A 21,029-nucleotide genomic window follows, 5' to 3' on the forward strand; every position below is an offset into this window, starting at 1 on the left:
AAAAGCAATTTGCCATTTTCTGAGACTTAAGACATCCTGAATTTTAAAAATTAATCCACCTGGCCTCTTGGAATATTAAAACTTAGTTGGGTTCTTAAGGGGTGGATTATGTTTTCTCAAAAAAATGAGACCTACATTTTCAGAGGTGTAGAACAAATTTGGGTTATCCAAAAATACTATTGACCAGTTACTGAATTCCAGGGCCAGATTCTCTAATTCATAAATTATCAAGACCTGTCCCACACTGCCTAATTTTATTAGGTCTTGTTCAGTGCTTCAAAGCCTCTCTGCCTAAGGGTAGACAGAGGAGATTAAAGGAAATAAAATTTGAACAGACTCATTTTCATATTTGTTGGGACCTTTGCTGAGGGATTTGTGGAGGAGGAGATTAACACTCTTGGCTAAAGTTAGATTTATTATTTTTTTGAAAGGTCTGTAAATTCCACTTATCTGTATAATTCCTGTCTCCCATTACCACAGTTAATTAAGTTCTGTATTTAGTATGATAAATGCAGATAAGGTTCTTTTTATATATGTATAGTTACTGTGTTTTAATATTTTAAAACATAGCATCAATTCCAAAATGTTTTGAAATCACAGAGTTACAAGTTTCAAGCCCAGTTACAAGTTCCTTCTAGTGGGTATTGTTTAATAAGTACTGTACATTAAAATATTAACACTGAGGGTTTTTTTAAGTTATTGTAAATTAATAACTGGCAGTGAAATGTTTATGAAGTGCCTTTGAACTCTTAGGAATAACGATAAATGTGAGTTAAGAACTGCACGTTGTGAAACTTTGTTTTACTGCCAGATTTCAAGCTTCGACATGTATATAATTGTATTTGTAAATTCTCGAGTTGTTTCCTCATCTTGCCTTCTCCTCCTCCTGCCTTTTTGTTTCCTAAAGTTAGTCATTCTCTTACCATGTATTCCAGTAGTACACTATATATAATTACCTATGTATTAGCAGCATGATGTTCAAATATCTTAGATCTTTAAAAATTTGAATTTAGAACTGGGGTAGCTTGGATTTTACTGAGACATCAGCCTGAAAGTCAGGATTTGGTTGATTAATAGCACAACATCTAATTTGAAAACAGTATTATCCTGATTCTCTGTGAAAATCTGTTCATCATAAAGATGAATCAATGGCATTCGGCCAACAGTATTGATTAACTGCTCACTGTGGGCCAAGCACCGTATTGGGTGTTGTCGACAAGGAGGGTGTCAGAAAGGAAAGAACGGGAGAGAGGGGGCCTCTCCTCAAGGATGAGCAAAAACAAAAAAGGAAGCATCTTTGTGGGAAGGGAAGGTGTCTATCAACTCTGTTATATTGTACTCTCCCAAGTGCTTAGTACAGTGCTCTACACACAGTAAATGCTGAATAAATACCATTGATTGATGAATGCACGAGATCGATCAGAGCATGACTGACAAGCATGAACATAATCTACACAGATGTGTTCCATATGCTTTTGGGCTCTTCTAAATTCATTTGTGTTCTCTGAAAATGGTACGGAGATGGAGAAGAGGAGCAAAGAATGATAAGCAGGTTTTTGCTTAGCTGGAGGTGAGGGCAAGGGAGGAGTGGGAGATGAAGCAGAGTGGTCAAGTGCAAAGATCATTGGCCTGGGAGTCAGAAGGGCCTGGGTTCTAATCCTGCCTCAGCCACTTGCCTGCTGTGTGACCTGGGGCCAGTCACCTCCCTTTTCTATGCCTCAGTTACCTCATCTGTAAAATGAGGATTAAGATTGTGAACCCCATTTGGGACATGGACCGTGTCCAACCTTATTAGTTTATACCTACACCAGCTACTACTGCTATCCCAGTAGTTTATACCTACTCTGTACAGTGCCTGGCACATAGTAAGCACTTAAATATCATAAAAACCCGCTCTTGACCCCACTTCCCCCTCCAGTTATCGTCCTATCTCCCTACTACCCTTCCTTTCCAAAATCTTAGAACGAGTCGTCTACAATCGATGCCTAGAATTCCTTAACTCCCATTCTCTCCTAGACCCCCTCCGATCTGGCTTCCGTCCCCTCCACTCTACCGAGACTGCTCTCTCTAAGGTCACCCATGACCTCCTTCTTGCCAAATCCAATGGCTCCTACTCCATTCTGATCCTCCTTGACCTCTCTGCTGCCTTTGACACTGTCGACCATCCCCTCCTCCTCCATACCTTATCTCACCTTGGCTTCACGGACTCTGTCCTCTCCTGGTTCTCCTCTTACCTCTCTGGCCGATCATTCTCGGTCTCCTACGCTGGAGCCTCCTCCCCCTCCCATCCTTTAACTGTTGGAGTTCCTCAAGGGTCAGTTCTTGGCCCTCTTCTGTTCTCCATTTACACTCACTCCCTCGGTGAACTCATTCGCTCTCACGGCTTTGACTACCATCTCTACGCAGATGACACGCAGATCTACATCTCCGCCCCTGTCCTCTCCCCCTCCCTTCAGGCTCGCATCTCCTCCTGCCTCCGGGACGTCTCCACCTGGATGTCTGCCCGCCACCTAAAACTCAACATGAGCAAGACTGAGCTCCTCATCTTCCCTCCCAAGCCCGGTCCGCTCCCAGACTTCTCCATCACCGTGGATGGCACGACCATCCTTCCCGTCCCGCAGGCCCGCAATCTCGGTGTCATCCTTGACTCGTCCCTCTCGTTCACCCCACACATCCTATCCGTTACCAAGACCTGCCGGTTTCACCTCTACAATATCGCCAAGATCCGCCCTTTCCTCTCCACCCAAACGGCTACCTTACTATTACGGGCTCTCGTCATATCCCGGCTAGACTACTGTGTCAGCCTTCTCTCTGACCTCCCTTCCTCCTCTCTCACCCTGCTCCGGTCTATTCTTCACTCCGCTGCCCGGCTCATCTTCCTGCAGAAACGATCTGGGCATGTCACTCCCCTTCTTAAACAACTCCAGTGGTTGCCTATCGACCTCCGCTCCAAACAAAAACTCCTCACTCTAGGCTTCAAGGCTCTCCATCACCTTGCCCCTTCCTACCTCTCCTCCCTTCTCTCTTTCTACCGCCCACCCCGCACGCTCCGCTCCTCTGCCGCCCACCTCCTCGCCGTCCCTCGGTCTCGCCTATCCCGCCGTCGACCCCTGGGTCACGTCCTCCCGCGGTCCTGGAACGCCCTCCCTCCTCACCTCCGCCAAACTGATTCTCTTTCCCTCTTCAAAACCTTACTTAAAAATCACCTCCTCCAAGAGGCCTTCCCAGACTGAGCTCCTCTTCCCCCTCTACTCCCTCTGCCATCCCCCTTTACCTCTCCGCAGCTAAAGCCTCATTTTCCCCTTTTCCCTCTGCTCCTCCACCTCTCCCTTCCCATCCCCACAGCACTGTACCCGTCCGCTCAACTGTATATATTTTCGTTACCCTATTTATTTTGTTAATGAATTGTACATCGCCTTGATTCTATTTAGTTGCCATTGTTTTTACGAGATGTTCTTCCCCTTGACGCTGTTTAGTGCCATTGTTCTTGTCTGTCCGTCTCCCCCGATTAGACTGTAAGCCCGTCAAACGGCAGGGACTGTCTCTATCTGTTGCCGACTTGTTCATCCCAAGCGCTTAGTACAGTGCTCTGCACATAGTAAGCGCTCAATAAATACTATTGAATGAATAAAAAAAAGAAAAAATGTAAACTGTAGTATGTAGTGGAAATCCCTTTATTATGCTGCTCAGTAAACTGAAACTTGGATATACAGTGATCTAATCGTTGTCTCAAAGGATCCTGTTAGATGGGTCATCCTACCAATTCTTGACAAAACTGCACTCCCCTGGTCTAAAGGCCGATAATATAATTTGAGTGATAACTAGAATTTTGGAGGTGTATGAACACAAAAACGACCGCCCAGACTTTAATTTTTCTCTGTGGATGGTATTTGGGGGAGGTTGGAGCCATACTTTGAATTTTGATTATTGTGTAGCTTCATAGTAAATGGAAATGAAGTTAATGGCTTCGTTGCATTTGTTTTGTTTTGATAGCAGGAAGATGCATTGGCCCAACAAGCCTTTGAAGAGGCTCGGAGGAGAACGCGTGAATTTGAGGACAGAGATCGGTCTCATCGGGAGGAAATGGAGGTGAGAGTTTCACAGCTGCTGGCAGTAACTGGTTAGTACTTTCCCCACTCCCAGGCTGTATTTGTAATATTTGACTATACTTTTATTTAGTAGAATGATTTTGCTACTGTTTGAAGTCTTATACTTTGATTTTAAACATAATTGAATTCTAATCCTGTGGGAATAGAAAATGTACTATAATGAAAACCTTTAAATATTGTTTCCTGGCATTTTAATTTGTGGTTTTCCTAGTTGAGAATCATCACTGGAGCAAACTCCCTTTTTTCCCCAGTTCTTTTGTTTAAACATCCCACCTCTTCACCCTTATTCTTTTCAAATTGTTTGGAAAATTCTACTTATGTAAGTAGAATGAATTTGCCACAGTTAGAAAGCCATACACTTTGATTTTATAACTCATTTTTAAAGAAGTATGTGATTCTTTGACCATCGTGCTACTGTATGTTTTTATATGCATGATTATCATCCTGTTTAGAATTATAGGTAATCTGATTTTTTGCATTTTCTTCTAGGTTATTTCAGGAAAGCTCAGGGTTTGTTTGGTTTATTGTTGGTGGTGGTGGTTTTGTTTTAATTAATTCCTTGGTGATATGAAATTGTTAATGCGGTTAACTTTGGTTGTTGGTTGTAAAGTTCCACTGCCAAATGTTCATAAAGCTTTTTGTCATTCATTCAATAGTATTGATTGAGCTCTTACTATGTGCAGAGCACTGTACTAAGCGCTTGGGATGAACAAGTCGGCAACAGATAGAGACAGTCCCTGCCGTTTGACGGGCTTACAGTCTAATCGGGGGAGACGGACAGACAAGAACAATGGCACTAAACAGCGTCAAGGGGAAGAACATCGGCTAGCATGTTGGTTGTTTTGCCAGTGCCAGCTGAGCGTCCACGATTTAGCAAAGCCTTACCCGACACCCAATTTCTAATAATTTGCCTGGAGTCAAAGGGAAACTGCTCTGAGCAATTCTACTGCTTTCATGCCTAATCTACAAGAAAGCACATTTTAAAAGGCATATAATGGGTGCTCAGAGATTTACCAATCATTCTGGTCAGACTCCTGCTCCGATTTCTGTGCAAGTTCCTATTTCTCTAACAATGAGCCTTGCTCCAGTGATTTCATTGTTATGAATATTCATTCATCACAATAAGTGACTCCATCATTTATGCCACAGGCATTTTTTTTCCTCTGGGCTTATTTGGCTACAGGCTTTTTGCTTTATAACACAATTGCTGTCAATGGTTTGTTTAGTATAATGCCTTTGCAGTGATTTTTTTTGGCGTGTGTTCATTTTGAATATTACAGGCAAATGTACAGTTATTTTTCAAGACATACTTCAAGATAAAGAATAGAGTCTTTATTTAAAATCAAATAGACCACTTTCCCCCCCAGTATCCAAATGAAAGCCTAAGAAAACGACGTGCATCTGTTTACCAGTAGTACATCCTTGGAATCATATGTGGTTGGTCCTTGGGTTGCATTTTTCAGTATGGTCTCATCTGCTATTCTTTACTTTCAAGTCCTGACACTTTCACCCTGGCCTTTTGGTTTGTTGGTTTAGCTTTGTCTTTTCCTGGTTACACGCTTCATGGAGCACCCTTAATCGTGGGACTTGAAACATTCCGCAAATAATAAATCACACCTTTTGCTCCCCTAGAGGTTATGTGACTTCAAATCAGTCCTGAACTAGGGGAGCTTGGGAGTACTGAGGCGGGAGGACTGATGGAAAAATCCAACCTGGGGAGCCTGGCCACTTGTCCTTACCTGTCCTTCCTGAAGGCTCCCCAGGCTGGTGGCATTCCCCCCTGGCCCCTTCTGCTGTTACTCCTCAGCGGGAACTTTGGGGCAGAGATTGATTGGCCAAAACTGCTCATTTATGCTCAGGTGTGTCTGAAAACCAACATCCTTCCTGCTTTAATATAGTAGATGCAGATATATTTTTCAGTGTGCCAGTGTTGGTTTTTCTTTTCTTTTTTTTAGTGGTATTTGTTAAGTGTTTACTTTGTGCCAGACACTGTACTAAGCGCTATACAAGCTAATCAGGTTGGACATAATCCGTGTCCCACATGGGACTCAGTCTTAATCCCCGTTCTACAAATGAGATCATTGAAGCACAGAGAAGTTAAGTGATTTGCCCAAGGTCAGCCAGCAGACAAATGGCAGAGCTGACTGATGGGTGTGTGTATTTGTATACACACATTCAGATGAATATAAAGTCTGGAGAAAATTACTGTAGCAAAGTCTTAAAAAGAGGCCCTGATGCATTACAACTTAATCAAGACTTAGTCCTGTTTGGTATAAAGCAATTAGTGATACTGGGGTCTATTAAACTTTGAAATGAGCCTCTTTACTGTTAAGAAGTTATCCCATGACTTGAAAAGTCTGCATAAAATTAGAAATAACTTAAGACTGTAGTAGTTAAAATGACTCTAATGGAGACCAGATTTGATGGGGTGGGGGGAATCCTTGCAATACTCCAGCCGCCCCACCCCCTCCTCAAAGAGAGGCGCCAGTTCTGCTCTTTGGAAGCATTCATCAAGTTTGGCAGCATATGAAAATAATCACATATATTTGGATCCCTGTATAGGGATTTTTTCCTTATCCTTTTTCATATCTCTATGCAAATTTTCCCCCTCCAGAACAAATGGGTAAATCATTGCATAAGAATGATCTCTATTTGAGATATTTCATCATTTCAAGTATACGAATCATTGGGGGAAAATAAGAGTTTAGTTTTGATTTCAACAAAAGAAGAGTCTGTAAAGTTATATCTTAACCCTCAAATGATGGTTGCAGTGGCTATTTTTTAAAGAAACCCCAAATATATAATGCATTTTTTTATGGTTTTTGCAGTTAATTAACATTTGTACTATATTCTGCTGTGGTGAAAGAATCCAACATTTCACTCCTTACACACTCACTTGTGGGATGGTCGATTCCATTTATAATCTTGGTATCTGAGAATAGATTAACTAATAATCTGTCACTGACTTTACAACTAATGATGTTTGTGGGTCCATTTTCATGACCAATCATGCATCTTCTGATTAACTTCTTTTTTTATTTATGAAGTAATAAAAAGGCAGAGAAAATTGTTTCAAATGTGGTGCAGTTGCAACCAGAAATGCACACACAAATTGAGAACCTATTATTTTGTGCTCATGTGAGGCTGAGCTAGTACCTTGCATTGTGAGCTATTAGTAATTTATACTTATAATCAATGCCCAATACTTTAAAAAAAACAGGTAAATTCCAGCAAGAATTACAATAAAATGAGCATTCCTAAAATTTTGATTCTCTGGGAAGAGATCCAGGACATAATAATAATTGTGGTATTTGTTAAACACTTCCTATATGCCAAGCACTGTACTAAGCACTGGGGCTCACAGTCTAAGTAGGAGGGAGAACAGGTATTGAATCCCCATTTTGCAGATAAGGCAACTGAGGCACAGAGAAGTGAAGTGATTTGTCCAAGGTCACCTAGCAGGTAAAAGGTAAAATTTCCATTTTATGTGGAAACTCTTTTTGTTATAGAAAAGGACAGAAATCTGCAGATTTCTGTGTATGCTGTCTGTGTCAGGTGTGTGTGTATTTCTGAACCCTGAGATTCTGCATATTCCAAGGGGAAAAAATTCATCTCCATTTATTTTTAACTTCCAGCAAAGTTCAGTTTACTGCTGACATTTTATGAAAAATATATAAGGAACATGTTTATAAGGATGTAACTCCCCAGGGCTGCCTACAGCGGTGGGCAGGCAGAGGAGGAAGCCATTCGGGGACCTGGAAAGATAAGGAACTAAGACAGCTTTGAAGATGCTGGGCAGGCAGAGGAGGAAGCCATTCGGGGACCTGGAAAGATAAGGAACTAAAACAGCTTTGAAGATGATAGCTGGCTGGAGGGAGTTACACCAGGCCACAGTGTTGAATTTTACATATGCTCTGCTTTCTACTTATCTTCTCCATCTACATCCTTTAAGCACATGAAGGGCACCAGGAAACCCCTACAAGGAATGAAAGGCAGGGTTTTACAGCTCTCAGAAGAAATCAGAAGAATGAGAGACAGTATGGCCTAGTGGATTGAGCAAGGCCCTGGGAGTCAGAAGGACCTGAGAGGGTTCTAATCCCAGCACTTGTCTGCTGTGTGACTTTGGGCAAGTCACTTAACTTCTCTGTGCCTCAGTTACCTCCTCTGTAAAATGGGGATTAAGACTATGAGCCCCCTGTGGGACCTGGATTATGTCCAACCTGATTATCTTGCATCTACCCCAATGCTTTAGTACAGTGCCTGGCACATAATAAGTGCTGAATCATTTAAAAACAAAACCAAACCCCACTCTAGCATACTCCTGCTTATTTACTCAGAAGCAAGTCCCCTTTCGGAGGGAGACATCAGGAGAAGTGGTCTCTCCACTCTGGAATCCCCACAGCTTGCCTACTGTTTCCCATAGTACACGTCTTGGGGCTTCATGCGGTACTGCCAACCCAGAGGTAAAAGAGTTCTGGAGCTTTAAAGAGTCTGGAGCTTCAAAGAGTCATGAAGCCCAACTGAGTACCTTCCAGCCCTCTCCTGAACTCTCCCACAGCACTGCTTCCAAGTTTCCTTTTGGTTTAGGGGCACCACTTGAAACTCAGTAGAGTCGAACTACTGGAAGCAGCAGGCGAGCCTCTAATTGCCCCTGGTCCTTGGAGCTCAGGGGGCATTGCAGATTCCGGCACCCCCAGCATTTTTACCCAAATATCTTGGATCTTTCAAAAAGTATTTTTGGGTTGTTGTTTTTCCTTTACTAGGGGAAAATTTTGTCAGAAAGAACTTGATCATATCTGAAAAATCCAAACATTTTCAGCAAAAATTGGTTTAAACTGAAAACAAAGGGCACAAATAGATATGGTAGTAATAGGAACTGTGACACCATATATGCTTTTATTCCATTGACTGCTTGGTGGCCAGAGAAACAGTGACAGATATTGCTTGTTGCCCCTCTTCCCTTACCCCCACCCCTATTACTCTTCCTCCCCTTCTTTCATCTTTATTGGCACCTTCCACATTTTTGCTGCTTTGTTTTTGCTACAGCCTCCTCTTTTCATTATATTTCTTGCCTTCTTTCTGTACTCTCCTTCCTAAAAGAAAATGTAATCTAAGATAAACAGCCAGAAAAAAACCCCTACACATTTGACCAAACACATTCTTTAGCTCAGTACTTTAACTATAATTTAATATTCCAACTGTAAAATATAACACTTTACATTTATAAAAATTATTGTCTTTCACAAAAGTACTATTGGTAGGCTGGTAGTGATGTTATAAATATATAATTAGTATTGACTTTTTTCAGTCAGTATTTCTTCATTGCTCAGCCCCTTTCTAACCTTCATTGACTGAAACAAGATGCTTATATTAGTGTTCCCTGATTTTGCAAAATTGATCTGTCCTATACTACAGTCAGCATTGATTTGGTCCAGAACATAAATTGTTTTTCTGATATATATGCATTCCATAGCACTTTTAGACCTCTGACCAGCCAGTGTAATGTTAATCTGATCAGTTAAATCAGAATATTTGTACATTCACCAAATTGCACAGTCTGCTAAAGAATTGTTGCAGATGGTTTGCACAGATCAGAAAAGTTGGTGTTGGATTTTATAAAACTGTACATCTGAAACTTCATGAAGTTGAAATTTATTATTTTGTCTGGGCAAATGTGATAAATAATGATTTAATGGGAGCTTCTGGATACCTGAAATAATGAGTATAGCTTCCAAAATGCTTACTTCCTAAAGTTATATAACTAACCTGGTGAATGTGGTTCATATCAATCATAACCTGTTAAACAAAAACAAATATATGAATTGTATAAATAAACTCAAATAGTTGTGATCTCAGAAGGCTCATCTGTACAGTGACTAAGTGAGGATGTGGAACTTTCTTTTGGGGGTTCTACTTTCAATATTCTGCACTTTTTAGTGGGAGCAGTATTAATGACCTTTGAAGAGGCTGAATGATAAATTATATAATATAGACAAAAATATACATGGAACAGCTAAGCAGCATGTGGTATTTCACCTGGATGGTGGTAGGTTATGTGTGTTTAGTGCTCTTTCTGAAGAGCCCCTCTCACTTTGTACCTAGTTCATTTTCACAATGCTCTCTGTGGGACAAAGGAGGCATGTTGAGCCCCATTTTACAGATGAAGAAACTGAGGCCCAGAGATGAAGTGACTTTTGTGAAATCAATGGGAGTACAAGGGAAGGGGAGAATGTGATGGGCAAAAAAAAAAAAGAGTTATGAAGGAAAATGGTTAAGTACAGCAACAAATGGTGGGCCAAACCCAATCTAGCTTTTGAATCTACTGTCTAGGGCAGGACTCTATAAACCCTATCCCAAAAATATAGTTATCTCCCTTTTAAAACTCATTTTAGCTAATCTTCTGTTTATAGTAGTAATTTATTCCATAAGAACTTCTTTTACTATTCTTTAGAGAGTTCATTTTTTTAAATGGTATGTGCCAGGCACTGGTACTAAGCGCTGGGGTAGATACAAGATAATCAGGTGGGACACAGTCCCATGTCCCACATGGGGCTTACAGTCTTAATCCCCAATTTATAAAGGAGGAAATTGAAGAACAAAGAAGTGAAGTGACTAGCCCAGGGTCATACAGCAGACAAGTGGCAGAGCTGGGATTAGAACCCAGGTCCTTCTGACTTCCAGGCCCATGCTCTACCCACTAGACCACACTGCTTCTCATTCATTTTGTCATTCTAATACAGCAAAACTCCTTTAAGTCGGCGAGTTTGAGTAAAAGTAACCAACTATCAGAATGTTCAATTTATCAGGTCTTACTTACAGAAACACAGATTTAAAAAAAAATCCAATGTGAGATATAAATGGTTGTGGATGTTCCATTTCAGAGTCATCTAGTAGAAAATATGACTATAAGCTAGTAGAAATAGATCATAGGGAAACTATGCAAATGTGAATGTTACTACTAAAAAAATGCTCTGAGACCCTAAATAATTTTTAAAGAACAGTTTTAGTTTACTAAAACTGGCTTCAATCCTTGGAAAGTAAGCAAAGTCGTCCTACTATCAAAATAAATGCAGTAAAATAAAATGAAAATAGGCATTTCTGATAGTCTTCAGAAGTGTTCCACTAATGTGGTGCCTAAAAAGTGTCATGCATACATAATAAATGTCAAAGGAAGAGTATCTGATATATGTCTTCAAACCAATTTTAAACCTTCAAGAAAAATCATTTTATGATGTAGATTCGTGGAATTACATGATTTCCTTTTTTTAATCCTAACAATTTTTACAGTTTACTCAAGTTATTCATTTGAGATTGGTTACACCCAGGTGCTTTTTTGCTTTTTTTTAAGACTTTTGGCAGATAGGAGTTATATAAATGGAGGGACCCCGAAGTAGTGACCATGTTCAATAATGTGAACACTCAGAATAGGAAAGCAGTCACCTCAATTAGAAGTTAAGTGAATGGAGATTTTTCACAGAACCACCCTGACATGAAATAGCTTGTTCTGAGCCGCTCCCTTCCTCTAACCTCACTAGTACCCTCTCAGTCTTTGGTTTCAATCAGCCTCGTATTTGGAAGTCAACAGGTCTAGGTCTGATTGTGTATCTCTCTCTATTTTCTCTTTCCCTGCCCCAAAATTCCTCTCTCTCTTTCTCTGCCACCACCCCCCCAAAAAAACCAGAGAAAACCATCCTAACTTAAAGATGTACCAGCTTACTCATCATTAGCACAAGACCTTGTCTGAAGGTCTTGCAATTTTTAATGTTTGTGAAGATCACTATTTTTTCTGCACATGGAATTTCTGAATTTCAGCATATTCAGATTGTGGCTATTTTTCATGTGCTGTCATTGCTGCTATATTACACATTGTAACAGCAAGAAATTGAAATGGATTTACACAATATTCCATAAATCCTCTCGTTAGCCAAAATGAAGTGCGATATTTCTCCCTGTAATTAGTCATTCATTATAAGTGCCTGACTTATTCTTGACAAAGTTTAGCTGGTGATGCCTTTGGGGGATTAGCTGTTTTCTTCATCAGCTTGACTAAGTCAGAAAAGAGGCCTTCTGAAACTTGATCTTGCATTCCAGGTGTGAATTCTCTGTCTTCTGTTCTGAAGATAATAGAATCAATATTTGTTACTGATGGTTTGGAAGTGTATTGTTCTCTGCTACAATGGGGTTTTGCTTTGGTGTTCAGGATTTTTAATTTGATGCCTACCTAATAAGCAAATAAGGTGAAACTTGGGTGAAAACTCATAAACCTTTACGCTAGCGATTTGCTTTGTAGTTCAAGTGTGTGCACTTCTGATTTCTAATTCACATTTCCAAACCAAATTATGATCATTCTCGTTGTAGGCAAGAAGACAGCAAGACCCTAGTCCTGGTTCCAATTTAGGCAGCGGTGATGACCTCAAACTTCGTTAATTAGCAGCAGCAGCAGCTGTGCCATGGGTCTGCGCATAGGCATTGCTTCTTCTTGGCAAGGATAATTGAATAAAAGACCAGAAACTGTGATAGCTGGGTGTCTGTTTCTTGACCTGGGGCAGTCACAGCCAATCCATTCGGAACTGCCATGGTTTGCACTATGTTCGTCTTACAATACCTGCATTTCTCATTTTAAGCATGTAGCCAGTAGTTGAAATTTTGTTTTTCTATTCGAGCTTATTTTTTGTTGGCATTATTTTAGTGAAATGAGAACGTATCTGATTGTAAAGTCATTTGTTCACTCAATTGTAATTAAAAAATTGATGTCACTTAAAAGTAGGTCAAGAAATTGCAGATTAAATAGGGTTATTTTTTTTCCTGCTAATAGCTTTCATTTTTATGGACTTCTAGAAATTTGGTTGTCATGCTCCTGCTTCATTTTAGATATGCATTCTTATATTTTTTACCATTTATTTTATGTTTTCTAAATGCAAAGCATTTTTAAAACTGCTGACATTTTTGCATTATTTACAAGCTAAGCCTAGTAGCACAGAACTGTCTGCCTCAACTTTTTAACATGTTTGTTTACAGCTGTTAAAGTTGCAGTATCCCTTAAATGCTAACAATTGGTTCCATATTTTTAAAATATAAAATGTTTGTTAAATCTGATGTATGCTGCATTCTGGCCCAGGGTCTGTTTTAGATTCTGTTCTGTAGTAAATGAGTTCGGGTGGTGGCTTACTCCATAAATAATATTCTGCTGAAACTCAAAAGAAGTCACGGACTGGCTTCTGTTTTATTCAGGGATTTTTAAAGTCATTTAGAAAAAGGATACTGTAGCTTCTTCACGTTTGGATTTAACAGCATTTTAAACCGGAGACAGTGATGAATCAGCTACAAAGGTGATATTGTATTAAACATCTTGTTTAAGATAGCTGCTTTGTGTGTATTTTATATTACATGCTTTTTGTAAAAAAAAAAAAATATGCTGGATGATGAAAGGACAGACATATGCAGGAAATGTTCATCCTGGGCATAGGATGCATTTTGTTCTATTACATGTTCTGCAAAAAAAAATCACAGTTATATATGTATATGGCATTTCCAACAGGATTAGGGAGAGAAACCTTTTGGGATAAATTTGTGTAATAATATTTTTTTAAATAGGCCTATTACCACGTTATCTTTTTTTAAAACAAAACTGGAAAAAGTACCATGTCAGTTGGTACCTCTTTACTGATAATTTTCACACCATTGCATTAATTGCTACTACATTCCTGATTTTGCAAAATATGTATTTAATCCTCTTAAATGTAAGGGTGAACTACTTGTTTCAAGGGTAAATGGCCAATTCCTGGTCAGTTAAGTACATTTGCTAAAGTGATTTTTGGTAATTCCAGTAATATTGTGCACACTGTACTTGGTGGGAAAGGAGTGACTTTTGATGCATGGAGATCTTAGAAGCCATGGATGGATAATGTACTTACTATATCTCGGGACAGAATGGCGCCTTGCATTTTAAAGTCAAGTATGGTGAGCAGTATGTTGATTAATAAGGCCATTAATAAAGACATGTGAAAAAAGATCATACTGATCTTTTCTAAAAATTAAATACTGGTGAATAAATTATTTTTAACTTGGTGATTATTTTGCATCGAGTGACTCACACACACACACACACACGCATATGCCTTTTCTTGCTTTCCCTAAGGAAATCACCTTTCTAGCACCCTGATTTCTTACCATCTTGGACTCAGGCACATGTGATGCCAGACCCCCATTGATTTTGGCTTCTGTACCTGTTTTTCAATGGAATAATGTAAGGATGATTTAAACATTTTTCCGTAGCAGTTTCAGCTAGGGGTTTCAGTCCACCATAGACAGAAAATGATGCTATCAGATCTTGACATTGACATCTTTCTGTAAATAAATAAATTTTTCCTATCATCAGTTAGCACTATGCTGCTTACTATAGATCTTAATGCTGGCATTAAGATCATGAGCCCTTATTCTCTGCTAGTTAGTGCAGACTTTAAAAAAAATACTTGTTTTTAAGTTATTGATGCAATTTGGTATTTTTAAATCTCTATTTAAGCAGAAGTTGCATCATCTTTCTTGAAGTCATCTCCATTAGAAGTTGCCTTAAGCTACCGGATTGCTTCTGCCACCTTTAGTCATATCTATTGTTGTATGTTTAATTTACTTTCACAATAAACTTCTATGTAGTGAAAATGTGTCTAACTCCTTATTTCCAAAAACTGGGCAGCTTCTACCAATCGCTAGGTTTGGGGCATTTAGTAATGACAAATATCTGACACTGCTGTGTCAAGTGTGTTACCTTTTCACTATGGATGTGTTACCAGAACGATTGCAGGTGGAGGTGGGACGTGCTGGGAGAGAGACGTGCTTAGTACAGTGCTCTGCACACAGTAAGCGCTCAATAAATACGAACGAATGAATGAATATGTTCATGGAGTCGCAATGGGTCAGAAACGACTCGGCAGGGTAAGATCTTTTCACTGCTGCATTTTTAAGTTATACAGCTAGAATATTCTGTTATTTGAGCAACAGTGGCATCTAGTGGCCATCTGCTAGTAGTAAAACAGCCTATTCTCTGAATATTATTAATATAATATTACAAATAATAAATGACCTTGCATAAATATTACAAATAATATTGATATATTATAGATAATAATAAATAACCTTGCATAAATATTACAGATAACCCTAATAAAATGACATGCCGCCAAAAGAAGAAGAAAAATTACATCTGATTAAGGATAGAGATTAAAGTGAAACCTTACAGCACAGGCATATACATCCTATGATCATTTTTATCCCCCAAATTGCAGTTTGCCCCATTTTGACTCATCACTTCTTTTATAGGGGACCACATTGCCAATTTAATCTCCCTGCTTTTAGCATTGAGGTCACCAATTAAAGTTTTTACTGACTTTACAAAGCAGGTAAAAAAAGAAATGTAAGTATTCACAGGATGGCATCTCAGAATAAGATGACCACTAAAAGTATATCACGGAGTGTTTGAGTTAAAATTCTATAGATGATCAGATGCAGATTTGGCACTCTGCAAGTGCACTCTTGGCCTTGAATTAGCATAACAAGTTATAAGGAAGGGCATTGTTGAAAGGTGTACTTCAAATTTGAGGACGCAGTACAACAAAGCAAATCTAGCATCAAGATTTTAATTCCCCATTGTTATGAAGTCATTCCTTCCACCTAATCATGTTTGTACTAATATGGTGTGGCTCTTTTCAAATAGTGTTTTCATAAAAATCTTGTATACATCCTTCTCTCCACCCCAGCAATTTTTATTAATTTTATTTTATTACTTGAAAAAGAATATTAACCCTATCTTTTTATGGGAATGACCCATACCTTGAATATTTATATCTAATACTAATAAATATCTCCTGATTTTTCAGGTTAGCAAATCAATGTTAGCCCAGTTTTCAAAATGGCCATTTTTACCTCCATTGATTTTTTTTAATGTCTGCAATTGAGAGTTCTGTACTGCTGTTCTTGATAACTGAGTGGTGATTTGTGCTAAAACAAGGCTTCTGTTTTATAAGCAGTAATGTAGGCTGCTTAATATTCTTCTTTCCATTTGTGTAGCACATTACAACCAATTTCATTCTACATTGTAAACTATTTAGCAGATAGTATCCAAAGTGGAAAAGGCCATTAGATATTTTGAACATACTGTTGCTCTCTCTTCGTAAGCATGTCTAATTCTTGGCAGGTTTATGGATTTTTAAACCAGGAGATAATCATCCAAATTCTGTCCCAAGTCACAATACTAAATGCTCGTAGAGGTGTAATCTGGAAACTGGTCCAGGTACTATAAAGGAAACTGAAGGAATTTGATAAAAGAGAATTTACAAAAGTAGTAATATACTGAAGGGAGTGTTGTTTTCTTCTTGGCTAGATCATAAAATGGGAATTTTCACATTCACAAATGTACCCTCTACAGGAGGTTGCAGCAGTTGGCAGCTGAACTGCTAAAGGAAAGAAGGATCCCGTATTGGATGTCTGTTCCACCCCACCCCATACTCTCTCCCTCCAGCCCCTCCTTTCTCAGCATCCCTGTTCTTCCCTCCCATCACCACCACCACCACCCCAAAACACCTCACTTTGTGACTCCGCCTTCTGTTCTCCCCACCTGGAACTTCCCCTCCCACCGTTCATTCCATTATGGTCTGAGGAAGCCTCAGTCCACCGTGGGTAAACACCCTTTCGTCCTCGACCTGTTCCTGCCTCGCTGACTCCTCACCACCATCACCTATCCCAGGTTATCACACCTCTTCTGGATTTCCTGCCCATCCTCTCCCTTGATGTCCAAATGCATGCCCTCAACTCTGCCCTCTCCACCAGCCTGGACTCCCTTGCCTCCCCTCATTACTCTCGCACCAGCAACCCCTGGCCCTGGGGCACCCCCACAATCCACTTCCCCTGCTCCTGCACAAACTACAGCTGGACAACTACCAGCCCAACATGCTATGACAAGTTCACTCAGCTCCTTCGTGGAATCCCATGCTCACAAACCCCATCAACTTTTCCAAACTTTTAACTCCCTCCTGAAGTACCCAGTGCCCCCACGTTCTCCCTCTCTGACGTCTTTGCCAACTAGTTTGTTGGCAAAACTGAAACCAGGCAAGAACTTCCTCAAGTTTCTCCATTACTTCCTCAACTAGCAGGGGCTCATCTTTCTTTTGCTTCCCTGCTGTTTCTCACGAGGCAGTCTCCCACCTTCTATAAATCCACCCCCTCTCGCTGGCCCTTCTCACCACCTAAAAGGACTTGCGCCCACACTTCTCTCAGCCCTCCCTGCTTTTTCCAACTTCTCAATGTAGGTTCCATCTCTTGTACCTTCAAACGTGCCCACGTCTCCATAATTAAAAGAACCCCTCGATCCCACAGTTCTCTCCAGTTATTGTCCCACTTCTCTGCTCCTATTTCTATCCAACCTCCTGGAATGGGTCATTTTCAACCCACTGCTTTCACTTTCCACCAACTTTCCTCTTGACCACAACAATCAGGCTTCCAATCCCCTCACTTGACTGAGGCTGCACTCTCTTAAATCACCAATGACCTCCTTAGAGCCAAGGCCGATGTCTGTCGTAATCCCCCTTGACCTCTTGGCTGCCTTTGACACCGAAGCCCATTCCCTCCACCTTGAACCAGTTTCAGGCCTCGGTTTGCTGACAAGGTACTATAATATAGTTCTCTTCCCATCTGCCGGACCGCTCCCCAGTTTTGTTCTTCTAACAGCTCTTCTGCCTCTCATCCCTTTACTGTAGGGTGTCCCTTAAAGCTCTGTTCTGGGTCCTGCATTCTTGCTTTATGCCCATACTCTCAAACTCATTGGCTCACATGGCTCCAGCTACCACTTATGGGAATGACTCCCATATCTCCCAAAACTCAGAATGTCTAGACTGTGAGTCCACTGGGGGCAGGGATTGTCTCTCTTTGTTGCTGAATTGTACTTTCCAAGCGTTTAGTACAGTGGTCTGCACACAGTGGGACATGGACTGTGTCCAACCTGGTTTGTTTGTATCTACCCCAGCACTTAATATAGTGCCTGGTACATAGAGAGTGCTTAACAAATACCATTGAAAAAAATAAAAAACAACCCACCATTCTCCCTTTCACAAAGCCCTACAACCTTGGCACCATCCTTGATTCCTTGTTCGTAGTCAACTCTCATATTCAATCTACAGTCGAATGCTTCCGGTTCTCCATTCACATCTCCCAGATCCATCCCTTTCTCTCCACCCAAATAGCTACCACTGTGGCACAAGCTCCTGTCACATCCACAGCTGGGCTAGTCTATCAGCATCCTCACTGGTCTCCCAACCCCCTGGCCTCTCCTCTCTACAATCTATACCTCACACTGCTGCCCAGATCATCTTCCCAAAGCATCACTTAATACACAGTTTTCCACTCTTCAAAACCCTCCACTGGCTCCCCATATTCTTCCCGCTCCTCTGGTGCCAAGCTCTTCACCAGCTTGCCCCGCTTTCCCTAGTCAATCTCTAGGTAATCTTCTACCTCTCTACCTCACTCTCAACTCGCCAGTCTCAGACCCCTCACTCGTGCTGTTCCCCTAACTGGAAATCCCTCCTTCCCCACATCCCACAGGCCTCCGCCCTCCCCGTATTGCGAGCCCTCCTGAAAGCCCTCCTCCCTGCAATTAATTCCCAGCATAAGTCATCTAAACCCATCAACCATCTCTAACACTTATGCACTTACTTTTATATCCATCCTCAGTTCTATGTAAATCTATTCAATTGTACATGATTTATCTGGACAACTGTTTGCAAATGCTTTTACTTCTGTCTCTCTCTATTAGAGTTCAAGTTCCCTGTGAGCAGGGAATGTGACACTTCCTCATTTTATACTTCCCAAGCGCTCAGTACAGTGCATTGCACCCTGGGGATGCTGAAAAAATGCTTTTAAAAAATTCATAAAAATGCAAAGATCTTTTTGTTGATTTGCTATGAACATGGTGTAGAATAATCCACTGAAATGTGAAGAAAAAGACTGTGTATGGTATCTCAGACCTTAGGCTCTCACTGCATTTTACCTGTTAATGACTGTTTAATAACGGAACTTTGTAGGCTCTTTAATATTGCCAGTGTGCTCGTTGACCTCACCAAAGAAGGCTGAAAATCCATTTTCAAATTTTTCCATATTAACTTTTTCCCATGGAGAAGATACTCTGTCCTGTCCACCTTGCATACCTGAGCATCTCTTTCAATGATTTAGACAAATATTGCTTGGGATAGAGGTTCTGTCATGTACACCTCAGAAATTGGATGTAAAATTTGTTCTTATAGTAAGGATGTAAAGGATATTATTATAATGAACATTATGGGAAGTCTAGCAAAAGCCAAAAGTATCAATTGGTCATTAGGCATTTTCAGTGTACCAAAGCACACATGCCTAAATTTTTTCCAGTATTAAAGCACAATAGTGTTAATTATCATAAGAGTCTAGACTATAAGCCCCATGTGGAACAGGGACTGTGGGACAGGAACTGTGTCCAACCCGATTAACTTGATTAACCTTATTGCTTAGTACAGTGCCTGGCACATAGTAAGTGCTTAATAAATGCCACAATTATTATTAGTAGTAGTAGTAATAATATTAAAAATAGAATAGAAATGTGTGCATGGGCAAAAGGATACCAAACCCCAGAGAGATGTGTTTTGGAAACTACAATGGTTCTCTTGAACTCCCTGCCCTAGCATAAAATTATCTGCAGTTACGAGCAGTTGCTAACAAAGTTTATTTCTTATGTGTTGAGCACCCATTTTGTGTTCAGCACTGATTTAGGAGTTTGTGAAGACAGAAAGAAGATACGATGTGAAGACAGTCCCGGCCCACAAGAAGCCACCAGGATTAGGTTTAGGACCAGCAGAGACAAACATTAAAGATAAACTAGAGCAGCACCTGATGCCTCTGTCCCTCCCCCCTCCACAGTCCAGTTAACAGAAAAATCCTAACTTTCTCCATTTTTATTAGAATAATAACAATATTACAATATTGTGGCATTTAAGTGCTCACTACGCATCAAACCTTGTGCTAAGCACTAGGATAGATTCAAGTGAAATAGATTGGACACAGTCCCTGTCCCACAAGGAGCTCACAGTGTAAGAGGGAGGGAGAGCAGGTTAATAATAATAATGTTAATAATGTTGGTATTTGTTAAGCGCTTACTATGTGCCGAGCACTGTTCTAAGCGCTGGGGTAGACACAGGGGAATCAGGTTGTCCCACGTGGGGCTCACAGTCTTAATCCCCATTTTACAGATGAGGTAACTGAGGCACCGAGAAGTTAAGTGACTTGCCCAAAGTCACACAGCTGACAAGTGGTAGAGCCGGGGTTCGAACCCATGACCTCTGACTCCAAAGCCCGTGCTCTTTCCAGTGAGCCACGCTGCTACTCTACAGCGTGGTTACAGCGAGGTTACAAAGGTCACTCTCGTTGCTTGAACCCCCCTCCATTTTAGTGGGGGTGGGATAGAGCTTGGACAGTGCTTCTGGGAACGGGGTCCCAGTCTCAAGATTAAGACACTAGAGAGGGTTAAATTTCACCTCAGAATTTAGGCAATTGCATGTCAGCCAAAAAGGTATAAATGTTGGTGAGGGAAAGTATAAATGATTCATTCAGAAGTCTGGGTTGTACCAAATGGTTATCTTACTGAGCAGTTGCTAAGTTGTTCATAAGTACAGTAAAGTGGGTTCAACAGAAAACAGTGGTAGGCGCTACAAACCTGGGGTAAGACAATGCAACAAGGGACAACCTTTTTGTGAGCTCAGTATGGTCGATGTGGCCAAGACTCAGGGGCCCACATTGGCCTTTTCAGCCACACACGCACTCATAAGCGTTCCTCGCCATCATTTCTGTCCACTTCAGTCTATATTTTACTCTGCTCCCTGGATTAATTTTCTACAGAAACACCCTGGG

At 40.6% G+C, this 21,029-nt stretch overlaps 1 protein-coding gene and 1 long non-coding RNA gene across 3 annotated transcripts in view; one reads left to right on the plus strand and one right to left on the minus strand.

The window, feature by feature from the left end:
- The window catches only part of CBFB (core-binding factor subunit beta), a 61,644-nt gene extending 46,876 nt beyond the window's left edge, over positions 1-14,768 (plus strand). The window contains exons 5-6 of one of the 2 annotated variants that reach the window (XM_029050646.2): positions 3,994-4,089; positions 12,468-14,768. In XM_029050646.2, coding sequence (XP_028906479.1) covers positions 3,994-4,089; positions 12,468-12,536 — 165 coding nt within the window. In that variant the 3' untranslated portion in view covers positions 12,537-14,768. Of the gene's footprint in view, positions 1-3,993; positions 4,121-12,467 lie in introns of both variants that reach the window. The other variant, XM_029050648.2, reaches the window with a different exon arrangement.
- LOC120638051 overlaps positions 8,986-21,029 on the minus strand; it is a 44,645-nt gene continuing 32,601 nt past the window's right edge. Inside the window, exons 3-4 of the long non-coding RNA XR_005659507.1 lie at positions 9,876-9,905; positions 8,986-9,202 (exon numbers count right to left, since the gene is read on the minus strand). This is a non-coding gene — a long non-coding RNA (uncharacterized LOC120638051). The remainder of the gene's footprint in view (positions 9,203-9,875; positions 9,906-21,029) is intronic.

This window comes from Ornithorhynchus anatinus, chromosome X1 (assembly GCF_004115215.2).
Source record: "Ornithorhynchus anatinus isolate Pmale09 chromosome X1, mOrnAna1.pri.v4, whole genome shotgun sequence".
Taxonomy (NCBI): domain Eukaryota; kingdom Metazoa; phylum Chordata; class Mammalia; order Monotremata; family Ornithorhynchidae; genus Ornithorhynchus; species Ornithorhynchus anatinus.